The sequence below is a fragment of the Poromitra crassiceps genome (assembly GCF_964638095.1).
Source record: "Poromitra crassiceps genome assembly, chromosome: 1".
In the NCBI taxonomy this organism is placed as follows: Eukaryota; Metazoa; Chordata; class Actinopteri; order Beryciformes; family Melamphaidae; genus Poromitra; species Poromitra crassiceps.
In genome coordinates, this window is record NC_139623.1 from 6506450 (window position 1) to 6520655 (window position 14206).

The 14206-nt window shown below is 44.6% G+C and overlaps 1 protein-coding gene and 1 pseudogene across 2 annotated transcripts in view; one reads left to right on the top strand and one right to left on the bottom strand.

The window, feature by feature from the left end:
- Positions 1–6880: 6880 nt before the first annotated feature.
- LOC310778865 (neuronal vesicle trafficking-associated protein 2-like) overlaps positions 6881–14206 on the top strand; it is a gene marked incomplete at both ends in the record, with an annotated part of 95812 nt that continues 88486 nt past the window's right edge. Inside the window, one exon of the mRNA XM_083639319.1 lies at positions 6881–7009. Within this exon, the coding sequence (XP_083495445.1) occupies positions 6881–7009 (129 nt within the window). The remainder of the gene's footprint in view (positions 7010–14206) is intronic.
- LOC310787690 (selenoprotein F pseudogene) lies at positions 8661–9125 on the bottom strand (annotated as a pseudogene). Its single transcript has one exon. The product of its transcript is annotated as a selenoprotein F pseudogene (transcript).

The following is a 14206-nucleotide window of genomic DNA, read 5'->3' on the forward strand; positions in this document are numbered from 1 at the left end:
AATTTAGACAGACTGGTCCACAGTGCTATGAGCCCCCCTCAGAAAACCACCTGGCTACCCCCGCCCCCTTCAGGTTTCTACAGATGTGGTCACTGCACACACTGCTCTAACTCATCAGACACCAAACAGTTTCTTCACCCCCGCACAGGTAAAAAAATACAGCATCAAGTCATTCATCAACTGCAGCACTACACATGTAGTCTACATCTTAAAATGTCCATGTGGCTTGGTGGTCAAACCAAACGCCAACTCAAGGTAAGAATTGCTGAGCATAAGGCTGCTATCTGCAACAACAATATGGACTACGCCATAGCCAGACACTATGCACATGGCTCTGCAGCCACACTCAGATTCTGGGGGATTGAGAAAGTCTCCCCCTCACAGAGAGGGGGCGACATTGTCAACAGGCTACTTAGGAGAGAGGCTTTCTGGATGTTCACCCTGAATACAGTGGAACCACAGGGACTAAACCTGAATACAGTGGAACCACAGGGACTAAATGAGGAACTGAGCCTCTCTTGTTACCTGTGATCTTATTGTGAGGAAGTGATGTGTTGTTGTATTGTACTTGTTGTTTATTATGTATTATTATAGAGGGAGTGCTGCTCTAACACAGCACTGCCCTCCTTTTCTATTTTTTCTGTGAGTGCTCTCATGGTATAGGCTTATTGATTAACCACCTCCCACTCCATTGTAACCAATCAGAAACTACCACCTAGAATGGAGGCTCTCTTAAGTGTTGGGATTTCTGCCTGTACTGTTTGACTCTGAAGAAGACGCAGTGCACGTCGAAACGTCAGTTCAGCTCTTTGTACCTTTTAGTAAATGTATTGAAGTGACTTTGTGTGCTCCAGCTCACTCATTGGGTTAGTCTTTTTTGAAGTGGCCCATTGACCTGTTTTACATTGTTTTGTCCTGTTCTGAGAGCACCGACCTCCCTCTGTGGAGGGGTTCAGATAACCTGTAGTCTATATTTGTACTGTACCGCACTGTAGATGCTACCATTATGTATGTGTAATGTTTAATTGTATGTTTAATTAGGTATATGCTATTTGCACCTGTACGTCAAATACGTTGAATTCAAAATGTTTAAGTACGTCCAAGTATGCACATGACGTGCACCTATGTGCAGTGAATATGCCACTGTCTCTGACCTGTCTTATCACTCTACTGCCTTATTGCTTGTTGTGTCTCTTGTTGCTTTTGCACTCACATGCCCTGTTATATTTGTACTATGTTGTAAACGGAGTCCACAGCACAAGAATTTCACACGTGATACTTGTACTACGGAGTGACAATAAAAATCTTGAATCTTGAATCTATGTGCAGTTCCTCCCTGATATTTTTGTATGCTGCTTTTGTCTTGTTTCATTGTAGGCTACTGACTTGAACATAATGAATTCCCATAATGTGTACTAACTCTCCCACATACGCCCTGTGTACTAACTCTCTATCCCAATTCTACCCCTTAGCCCTTCGCCTTAGTTTTGCGCGTTCATGTGAGGGGAAGGGGAAGGGGTATCCCAATTCTCCTGTGGATCGAGGGCGAGGGCCAAGGGCTAGGGCTGAATAGCCCTCAAAACGAAGATTTTCCCGGACCTTACTTGCTACCAAGGGGTAGATGGATTTTTCCCAGAATTCAGTGCAAATACCAGCAAATAACATTTCGACAGTCACATTTGTGTTATATTCCGTGTTGTATTGCTATATACAGTATAATGCAACCGGGTGCACTTAAAAGTTTTTTTGAATCGCTAATTTGTCATCTGCCGTCGTGCATTATTACCCTAAGATCTCAGAACGTTACCATTTTACAATTTTCGAGTCGAAATTGTAACATAGCAACGTTGGTCCAAAACGTTGCTATTTTACAATTTTCTGTGAGACTGTGTTGCGTTTATAGCGTGACGGTCCGCATGTGATAGTCCTTCATTTACCATCGATATATTACGTTTTGTGTTGCTAATGCAACCGGGTGCACAAGTTAAAAGGGACATCACGATGTTTGCAGACGGCATTTTGGATGTTTGTGTTGTCGCTTCTGCTGACGTAGCAGTCAGCTAGCGACAACGTTTGATGACGTAGCGGTAATCGAGTGCTGTCCCATTTCTTAGGGGTTTAGCTTCACCCCTAGCCCTTGGCCCTTGCCCTTTGAGGGGCAAGGGCTAGGGGTGAGGGGTAAGGGGTAGGGGTACAAATGAGAATTGGGATTGGGCTTTACTCTCTCCCACATATGCCCTGTGTACTAACTAACTCTCTCTCCCACATACACCCTGTGTACTAACTAACTCTCTCCCACATATGCCCTGTGTACTAACTAACTCTCTCTCCCACATACACCCTGTGTACTAACTAACTCTCTCCCACATATGCCCTGTGTACTAACTAACTCTCCCACTCTATGCCCTGTGTACTAACTCTCCCACTCTATGCCCTGTGTACTAACTAACTCTCTCCCACATATGCCCTGTGTACTAACTAACTCTCCCACTCTATGCCCTGTGTACTAACTCTCTCTCCCACTCTATGCCCTGTGTACTAACTAACTCTCTCCCACATATGCCCTGTGTACTAACTAACTCTCTCCCACATACACCCTGTGTACTAACTCTCTCTCCCACTCTATGCCCTGTGTACTAACTAACTCTCTCCCACTCTATGCCCTGTGTACTAACTAACTATCTCTCCCACATATGCCCTGTGTACTAACTAACTCTCTCCCACATACACCCTGTGTACTAACTCTCTCTCCCACTCTATGCCCTGTGTACTAAATAACTCTCTCTCCCACATATGCCCTGTGTACTAACAAACTCTCTCTCCCACATATGCCCTGTGTACTAACTCTCTCTCCCACATATGCCCTGTGTACTAACTCTCTCTCCCACTCTATGCCCTGTGTACTAACTCTCTCTCCCACATACACCCTGTGTACTAACTAACTCTCTCTCCCACATATGCCCTGTGTGCTAACTAACTCTCTCCCACATACACCCTGTGTACTAACTAACTCTCTCTCCCACATATGCCCTGTGTACTAACTCTCTCTCCCACATACACCCTGTGTACTAACTAACTCTCTCTCCCACATATGCCCTGTGTACTAACTCTCTCTCCCACATACACCCTGTGTACTAACTAACTCTCTCTCCCACTCTATGCCCTGTGTACTAACAAACTCTCTCTCCCACATATGCCCTGTGTACTAACAAACTCTCTCTCCCACTCAATGCCCTGTGTACTAACTCTCTCTCCCACTCTATGCCCTGTGTACTAACTAACTCTCTCCCACATATGCCCTGTGTACTAACTCTCTCTCCCACATATGCCCTGTGTGCTAACTAACTCTCTCTCCCACTCTATGCCCTGTGTACTAACTCTCTCTCCCACATATGCCCTGTGTGCTAACTAACTCTCTCTCTCCCACTCTATGCCCTGTGTACTAACTCTCTCTCCCACTCTATGCCCTGTGTGCTAACTAACTCTCTCTCTCCCACTCTATGCCCTGTGTACTAACTCTCTCTCCCACTCTATGCCCTGTGTGCTAACTAACTCTCTCTCCCACTCTATGCCCTCTGTACTAACTATCTCTTCCACATGCCCTGTGTACTAACTAAGTCTCTCTCCCACTCTATGCCCTGTGTGTATGGGGTCATGATAATAGGCTGGGTGTAGAATGGGCTGCCTTCAGAATGGAAGTCAAAACAGCCCTGTCTATAAGTATGTTTGACTGTCTGTCGATTATCATGTAAACCTGTATATCAATCCGTGAATGTGCAGGAGTGCATCTCTTGGCCAAGATATATGTAACTAAGTACATTATGTAACTAAGTACATTAATTTAAGACGACTTCAAGACTCCTGGCTCCAGTTATTATTTGATCTCAAGTGTTTTTTCTTCAAGTGGCTCATTATTACCTTTTTGTCTGTTAAATTCCATTCAGCATCAATAGCTCAATGCTTCCAACATGTTTATCTGTCATAAAGTGAAAGAGGAACAGGAAGCAACAGGGTTTTTGGGAAATGTGGTCTTAATTTTGGGAAACACTAGCATTAACCATACCATGTTTGCACAAATGATACTATCATGATTAATTTGACAATGTTAAAAATCCACCATAGCAGACTGGGAATGGATTATCATTTCACCTCTTTATCTGCATCCTAATTGACTGAAACTTCAAACAGGGTCATAAAAGAGAGAGAGAGAGAGAGAGAGAGAGAGAGAGAGAGAGAGAGAGAGAGAGAGAGAGAGAGAGAGAGAGAGAGAGAGAGAGAGAGAGAGAGAGAGAGAGAGAGAGAGAGAGAGAGAGAGAGAGAGAGAGAGAGAGAGAGACTACAGTACACAAGGCCGGATGTACCATATGGGCAACCTGGGCAGGTGCCCAGGGGCCCTCAGTATGAAGGGGCCCTCCATTTTTTTTTGTCAGGCTCCACAGAACTTTGACACAAATCTCTAAGTCTCATGATGGAGTGTCATTGGATGCCTGTGGGCAAGTGGTGACCAGAGGTGTGGGAAGTGTGGGTGCTTGTGGTGGTCAATTAAACAAATATATATACAGTATATGATTAAAATGTGTTTTATACTAGATACTCGATATTTAGGATTTAGTTGAAGACTATGAGCAAAGCAAAGAGGGCGGAGATGTTATTTCTTATGTTTGGTTTATAATAATAAGATAATAAAATATAATAATAATAAGTTCAGTGTTTCATGCCTGTGTTGCTGTCTGTTGTAATGTAAAACGACCTATAAAGGGAGAGCAGGTGGTGACATGAAAGTGAGTGAGAAAAGGAGAAAATACTGAATAATGACATCATAACAGCATAATCCTAATGTTAATTTAAAATGAGATATTCCTCTAAATATGGCAAAAAAAACATCCAAACGTTAAAAAAAAACATACATTTTTCCCCCGGCGGTGCCCTTGTGGGAGCCCACTTCAGTGCCCAGGGGCCCCTGGGGGTGTTAATCTGGCCTAGACAGAGAGCAGGAGAAAGGGAGCTATTGTATTGTATTATTATACAATATTATTATTATATATATGTGTTCATTACCAAAACACTATTAGGCCTATTTTGTTAGAGAATATTAAAATGAAATCAATACTGTATCTCTAAAATATCATCATGATTTTACCAGCAAAGGATGGAAGTTATTTAGGATGCTCGTGACTATAGCATCATAAATTAGTTATTTTTTCAATTTTGCACAATCGATAATTTTGAAAGACTTGCTTGGTGCATAGCCTCCCTCTCTCTCTCTCTCTCTCTCTCCCCCCCCCTCCCCCTCTCTCTCTCTCTCTCTACTGTATGCACAGCCTCTCGTGGTCCTGCTGTAACGCCCACCAGATGGCGCTATAAACCAATACAAGCCTCTACCCTTGCTGCTTCCGAGATGTGACGTTTAAGGGGGGCGGAGAAAATGGAAGATGTGTCTTTTTTTAGGCTGTGTGAAGCTGTCAATTTTGGTTGTAAAAATCACAGGCTTGATGATGATGATGATGATGATGATGATTAGGCTCTTATTATTGGCATTCTCTGTAAATAATTAGTGTCCTATTGTTGTATCTTTTTATTTCACCCTTTATCTGTCAGCTGTCACACTTTTTTTGTGACAGATCTATTTTGTAACAGGGTCGGTTTTATTTTTGCACCCGATCAAAATCACTTGAAATGTCAGAATTGTCTCTAATTTTGGATCATGTAGGCTAGCTAAGGATTTTTGGAGCATCACTGGAAGGCAACACTAATTTCAGCAGTTTGGCAGAACAAAACGAGACTCGACTGGAATGGGGGGGGGGGGGGTGTCCCCCTAGCGTCAGCATGCAGCTGCAGTGGCTCGGTGCACCTCGCCTCGCAGGCTCGCAGGGTAAAAGGCGGTGTGGTGGATTAGGGGGGTTGGGCTGCCTGCTGGTAGGAAAGCTGCCGCTAGCAAGACATCCAGTCAGTTTCCGCCCGGCGGTGCAGCCTTGCTTCCCCCGCTCCACCAGCGCCTCCCTCCCGCTCCATCAGCACCTGTCCCCGGCTCTGAGCAGCCACAGCACCGCACGCACCGCTCCGCAGCACACAGGAGACGAGACGCACCGACAACCACCAGTAATAATTGTAAGTAACTTGTGTTTGGGATCCGTGTTGTTGTTTTGCCATGTAGGAAGGTGGGGGAGATGCTGTTGGTGCTGCCGTTTTTGTGTGGGAGGGTTAACGCTCCGAGGCAGGATTAGAGCACAAACATAATTTGTTTGTTTCCAATTGTTTTGTCAGTGTGTAGCCTAATATTGTTATGCAAAACATTATTCATCTAATAAGTAGGCCTAATAGTAGCCTAGGTTTTATTAGTGCTTCTCAGTCATCTAGCCTACAGGCTGAAAACACTAATTTACATACATTTTCATCAATAATAATGCAATTGGTCTACAATAAAATGTATACAAAGTAGTAGCCTACAATCTAGTGCAAATCATGTGAAGAAGGGGGAATGCTGGATATCAGTTAGACGGATGGGAAAGAAGGGGGAGAGGTGAAAGCTATGATGTATGGTTGAGTCTTGTGAGGTTGAGGTTAGGCTCTATGGGATTTATTAATACCTTTAATAAATGAAACACAATTCTCAAATATCTTCATTTCTCTGAACAAAACAGCCAGTCTTTTGATGTAGCCTTTCCCTCCTCATTTTGTAGGCTACTTTGAGGCTACAATCAAGTTCAAAATGTGATCAATATGTCATTATCCTCATATCCAGCATCTTTATTAGCTATCTCTGCCAGGTTTCATTGATAAAATGTGAAAGACTGTGAAACAACACGCCTTCGTCCTCTGTGTCCTCTTCACAGGAGCAGTCTCTCGTGGGAAATAAGGGAATATATTTGGGCAGTAAAAAATGGTGAAACTAGGGAGTCATCTCCAAGACAAAGGAGCCAAAGCAGTGAGTGTGGAGGATGGCTTTCAGAACGTGCCCCTCATCACTCCACTGGATGTGGGCAGCCTCCAGTGCCAAGCACCTGAAAAGGTGAGAGACTAGCCTAATTGTGTTGTGTGTGTGTGTGTGTGTGTGTGTGTGTGTGTGTGTGTGTGTGTGTGTGTGTGTGTGTGTGTGTGTGTGCGTGTGCGTGCGTGCGTGCGTGCGTGCATGCGTGTGTGTGTGTGTGTGAGAGAGAGAGAGAGAGGCTAGAGTTTTCCTGCCTGTCTTGTATTTATACTGTTGTTCCCAATCTACTGTCTGTTTAGGCGTACTCTATATCAGTGGTTCCCAACCTTTTTTGTCTTATGTACCCGTTGAGCTGTTTTTCCATGACTATAGTTCCCCTCACTCGTGCGTGTTGATGATTACATACAAGTAAATCTATACAAAATATATGTTTCACTGAACTGCCGGTGTTTGGGCTTTTTAGTTGTTGTTTTGTTGCCATTATCAGTAGCAGAACAGTGTAGCAGTTGACACTTGCCAGCAGAACTAGTTGCGGCACACACATCACATTTTAACAATGGGCTCATGAAATGACTTGGAATATATATATATTTATTTATCATTTTGGAGGTAAATTGTATTCCCCAATCATTCCAAGTACCCCCTGCAAGCTGCTCAAGTACCCCTAGGGGTACACGTACCCCTGGTTGGGAATCACTGCTCTATATCATTGACCTCCACTGTGTTTAATTTATGCTTAACACCCCCCCCCCCCCCCACACACACACACACACACACACACACACCGTATCCTTTCCTTCATTCACACATCCATTCATCTCAGCTGTCTCCCAGCCGTGTCCTTTGTTTTGCTGCTGAGATTAGGAGACAGATTTGGAGACAGACAAACCATTTATCATCTCCACATCCCATAGTAACTGCTCCACCAGCATATCATTCAGTTACCATGGTCGCAGTTCAACATGGAGCTGATTGGTGTTTGGTGCGGGTCTGAACAGAGAGCTCAACTGATTCCACATTATGAAAAAAATATAATAAAAAAATATAATAATGGAATTAGACGACGGGCCTCTCATGGCACATAATAGAGGCTTTATTTTTTATGGGATGCGGTTTGGCTTGTATCAAGAGTAGAGTGAGATTCTTCATTTCACAGCTATAATGTGCTCCCCCAATAGATCAAATAATTATGATTTGTCGCACTCCGAACATTCATTCTTGTGACAGGTCAGCTTTCAGGTTTCAACTATTGATCGGTCGGTCTCAATATCTCAGAATGTGATCGGATTTCAAAATTACAGTGGCCAAAGGGTGGCGCTACAACGTGTTTAATTGTCTGTATGTCTCAGACTCAGACACCATCTCAGACACCACTGATCTAAAAAGAGGTGAGATACCTGCTTGACGGTGTACTCTTTTTTTTTTATATGAGAAAAACCATAAGAGACTTTGTTTATTGTTGCATAATCCAAAACAAATCAAATTTCTCTCCAAAGCCGAATGTGCAGAGAAGCACACATGCGCATCAGACCTCACATCCCAATACTGGTTTACTGTGAGTTCTTCACTAAAGTGTGCCTCAGCACAGAGATCCATCTGCACTAGAGAGCCACTAGAATCCAGTCACTCCCGTTACAAATCCCTTCACTGACAATGTAGAGCAATGTATCAAGTCTGAGCGGTGCACAACTTGGTAGACAATTAACCGGAAAAAACAGTTGGATTCAAGTGTCTATATCCGGTCCAATTTCTCGCTGAGGAATTCTTCCACGCTGTGTGTGTTCCACTTGAGGATGCTGACTTCTTCAGCGATGTTCCCGTTATCATCCAAAAGCTTTAGTACAGGGTCTGAGCCTTGCACGTACTTGATCTCAAGGCCCTTGAACATCGTCGGCTTGTCACTAATGACGAAAGCTTGGACTTGAGGGAACCTCCCCAATTTTCATCGACAGACCTCCAGGATGGCCCCAGGGTAGAGCTTAGGTGCTTCCATTTGGGCATCTTGCTGGCAGCACTGCCAGCAAATTGGCTGGAGCTGTGGGAGGCTGAACTCCCCCAGCTTGTCACAGGAACTGCACAGCAGGGAGCTGCTGGAGAAGCCCAGTTCCCAGCAGGCCCCTGACGAAAGGGCCGCCCCGTACACCGACAGTGTTTGTATGAGCGACAGAAGCCATAGGAGATAGACCTCTCTCGACATTTTGGAGACTGCTTAGGTGTACTCTCACAAATCTCTGGAGGTTTGGCTCTTAGGTTGTAGGGACGACTTAGCTAAGAGTAGAGAGGAAACTTGCCTTAACAGTGCTTCTGGTTGTGGTTCTTACCTCTGCTTCATACGAGTGAAGAGCAATCATCTACCGGTTCTATTTATACCACCAACAGGGGAGGATCTATGACATCATTGATGATGTCACAATGGGTAAGTAGAGAAAGAGAAAGAGTTATGACATCACTGATTAATTGCTCGCGTGACATCACTGGTGACATCATCACTGATGACATCACTCACTGACATCACAATTGCTCAAGTCACATCAGTGGTGACATCTTCGATGAGGAAGAGGCAGAAGATTCTGACGCACACTGAGTTCACTTTTGCAAGACTTATTAACACCTTAAGTGCCATAGCCGAAATAATTCGTCTTACATAATCCAACGCTTAAGTGCCAGAGCCGAGTTTACTCGTCTTACATAAACATTTTTTTTTTTTGACGGTGGGACATCAATCAACAACTTTTACATCTTCGAGATCACTATTGGAGCAAGATAATGTGTATAATCTATTTTACCGACCCACTAAGTGTTGACAGTGCTCCCCCAGACGACCGAAATCAAAGAAAAAACTGCCGCGGGACCAAGCCGTTCAAGGAAATGCCGTGGCGATTTTACAGTAATCCATTCAAGACTTGTCTTGCCTGAGAGCGGCCGCGCACCGGCAGCAGCACACAGAGAGCGGAGAGCGATTTGCAAAATAGATCATAGGTGAAACACACTTTGAAACACCTCAGAAAGGCCAGAATCAACATCTGCCCATCGCCCACGCATTCCCCGGCCCATCTTGACTCGCACAAGGAGCGTCCGCACGCAGGCAAGCAGGCAGGCAGGCACACAGGCAGGCAGCAGCAAAAGCGCTTCTGACACGCCCGCTGTACAGCCAGGAGGAAGGAGGAGAAGACACACGGAGGGAGGAGTTTGAATGAGAGGGGTGTTTCCTGTTGTTATGGAGGAAATTACTGTTCAAAACTATTGTTTAGAATGTCTGACGGTCTTACTGATGCCAAAAATGAATGGTTAAAGTGACTGTTTCACAAAAAGCCATTTATCTCTGAATAAATTTCCAGACGCTGAAACCATGCTGTACTCAACGGCTAATATCTACATAACTACTAACTCTGCAAACTAACTCTTTTAGACAGAGAAAGCACACATTCTATTAGTTATTTTTAGATGATTGGTGTTCATGAATTCGTAACAGAAAAGAATCCTCGGCTGTTCTAAAATGAGCCAGAATCGTCAAAAACACCCCTGGCACAACTTACCTACAGGAATGAAAACATGGCTGGCATTCAATGTGTTAAACAAAATGCGACGTTTCGGTCAACCGACCTTCATCTGCCATATTCCAATGAAGGTTGGTTGACGTTGCATTTTGTTTAAAAATGCACCTGACGCACACGGTAGTGCAAAGACCACTTCTCATTGACGACATCTTCAATGACATCACAGGTTTTGACATCACATATTTTTTAAAGAATCTTTATTGAAGACATTCTTGAATGTCGACAGCTGCATTCCATATTAGAGTGGTATTCAAAGAACAATAAAAAATTGTGACAGCAGATGAAATATTTCTCAAAACAAATAAAAATACACTACCAACTCAAATCGTAAGGTTATGTATATAACGCTGCTTTTATCATAAGTGAGATAACTCAGTTTATGGGGAACAAACCCTCTGTAACCCCACAGAAGCGATATATTTAATTCTACACCAATATCCTCATGTTGGGGTCGGAGAAAATTACATTTTTCACTTTCCGCCGCTAGGGGCACTAGCATCGTCCTTTATAAATAGGAGCGGCGTGGTAGAGCCATTCACACTAAGCCTTCTTCTCGCACACCATAGCAAGAAGGGTTGTCTGTGAGTTATCTCAATCATATTATTCATAAAACCTTGGTTATATCCAATAATTGTGAGATAACTCACTTAATGGCATGTTGCTACCAGACAGCTCATCGCTCCAACTCAAAGGGAGGTTGCTCGGTTCCTTAACTGTGTCCCAAGACCGCCTGTGCCACGCACGGGTCTGAGACGTCCATTAGTGGGTATGACATGAGCGATTTATGACATCACTGATGACATCACATTCCAGTCTATGACATCACAGGTGCACGAGGGGGGAAAGCCCGTCGAGCAGGATTCGAAGCGGGAGCCGTCGAGCAGCGAGGGAGGTCGGCGCGCTGGCACGAGGGCCGAGAGGTCCGGGAACACGGCGGTCGAAGAGGAGAGTGAGGCGGCCGGAGGGAGGAACATTGAGGAGGGGGCGGACCCCCAAGTCTGGAATTTGTGTAATTCTGTGAGGGGCAGCAATGTGCTGCAAGGCATCCAGTCTGCCGGAAAGCCATTACCCTTGGTTCACACCAGGCACTATTAAGAAGCAGCGCTTAACAGAAGCTGAGTGTCACGCTAAACCGGTCGCACCAGAAGCACTCTCTTTTCCTCAGCGCCTCGCACGGCTCGCCTTCGCCCCGCTCACAACTTGCATTGACTTCATGCCTGGCAGCTTGGGTGCAGCGCGCTGCACGCTTGAAAAATGGAACAGAAGCTGAAACTATCGCTGCAACGTGGCTTCAGTGTAGCTTCATCCTGGTGTGGCGTGCGGCTGGTGTGAAGGGTCTCGCCTGTTAACAGGGACGCCCAAATGAAACTGCCATAGCGCTGCGTAGCTTCAGGATTGGCGTATGGTGTGAATGAGGGCTAAGAAGAAGAATGAAGTGAAGTAGAATGGGAAGTGAGTGGGTGTTTTATTATGCCTCCGCTGGCGATAGCCAGGTCGGAGGCCAGGGCCCGAAATTAACTTTTTGACCCACCGGCCAGTGGCGGGTAGATGGAAAAAATCTACCCGCCAAGCATATTTCTTACCGGCCAAAAAAAAAAAGCATTTTTGTGTCACATATATCCATATATATCAATTTTTTTCAGTACATTTCAAGTAGATAAGGTATTACATTGAAGAATACACACTTAAATAAGAGGCCAGAGTAAAATTTGAAGCAAATTATTTTAATATATTGATTGATGATTGATTAATCAATACATGTCAAGTCAATCTTATCAATACATGTCAAGTCAATCTTGAGCTTAAATTGTAACCTAATGTTAAACATCATCAGACTCCTCACTCTCTACCCTCTTTGCAGGATTTAACAGAACAGAAGTCAATTTGAAGGTTTTGTAAACATAACTCCTCAGACTCCTCACCCTCTCTCTACTTCTCCTCTTTGCAGCCAATAGTGACACTGGCTCTGTTCATGGTCACGAACGGCTTCCAGCTTCATTGATTTACTACCGATGACAAACGTGTTGTTTCTATTTTTCTTTTTGGCATACTTGCGGCACACGGAACAACTCATCACTACAGCCCCAGCATCATACTGTAGCCAGTCTCTTGAAACACCGCTATCGCCAAACTTCCACTCCTCTCGAAACTTTCTTTTGTTAGGTGGTCCCGCTCTCGCTGCCGCTTCATCCTTTTCGTCGGAGAAAGCCGCGGTGGGTTTTCTTTTTAGCGGCTGGCTTACTCCCTCAATATGGTGCCACATTGTAACCCATTTAACGTTATATTAAGCTAACGTTAGCTTAGCTATAGCAGGCGGACCCCGGTGTAACGTTAGCTCCCTGCAGTGCAAGCAGGCGCTGCAGAATGCAGATGGCCACCATAGACATATATAAAGGCTAGATGGCTTAAGGCGGAGTCACCAGCGTCGTTGAACGGCCGCCATCTTGGGTAGGTATGCTTTCTGGTACGTTCTATGGTAGCTGTTGGAGGGTGAGTGACCTGCACAGACAAAAATACTCATAACTCGCTGAAATCTTGACGGATTTACAAACGGTTTGGTTTATTACAAGCATATTCCGTTCCCGAGATACGGCAAAAAAAAAACAACAACACTAAAAACACTATTTTTTTGATGGGCTCCAAATTACACCAAAATTAAACCGAAGCATCTATGCCATGAGAGGGATTCAGGCACAAAGTTTCATGCAGTTTCATCAATTTCCCTAGGAGTTATGATCATCTGATGTGATAATACTAACCCAACAACAGATGCTCATAGCTCCTAGCAAAATGGATGAAACTGCATGAAACTAGGTGCGTGAATTCATCTCATGATGATGATGCTTCGGTTTAAGTTTGGTGTAATTTGGAGCCAAAAATAATAATAAAATGTTAGCGTTTTTTTTAACCCATAGATATATATAAAGCTGTGGTGCCGTAGCAAGATGGCCGCCATGCGACGACGTCGCTCTCCATTGACCGGCAGCGCGGGTAAGCCATCTAGCCTTTATATATATCTATGATGGCCACGGCCAGTCAGCACAGAAGAGTAGCGGATGTGACGTCCGTAAACAAGCCAAAAATGAGGCCGGAGATGACGCGCAAGGAGAGATTGGGGGCTGCAACAAAGGCGACTGTCGTAAGACCAAAGCACACCGCAGTTTTAATTATTTTACATGACTATTTTGTAACCGCCACGTGGCGGACAGACCTCTCATGTCACCCGCCAAAGCTAAAATATGCCCGCCATTGGCGGGTGGCGGGCTCTAATCTCGGGCCCTGCCGGAGGCATTATGGATTCGGGTTGTCCGTCCGTACGGACGTACGTCCGATGTTCCTTAATGCGATATCTGAGGAACGAACGCCTTTGACGGAATTTCATCAAATTTGCCTCAAATGTCAACTTGGACTCAAAGATGAACTGCTTAGATTTTGGTGATCAAAGGTCAAAGTTCAAGGTCACTGTGACCTCACGAACGCCATTTTCAAGCTCGTTAACGCAATATCTCAGGAATGTCTTGATGGAATTTCTTCGAATTTGCTTCGAACGTCCACTTGGACTCAAGGATGAACTGATTACATTTTGGTGGTCAAAGGCCAAGGTCACTGTGACCTCACGAACGCCATTTTCAAGCTCGGTAACGCCATATCTCAGTAACACCATGAACACATTTCTTCACATTTGGCTCAAACGTCAAAGTCTGGACAGACATGCATGTCG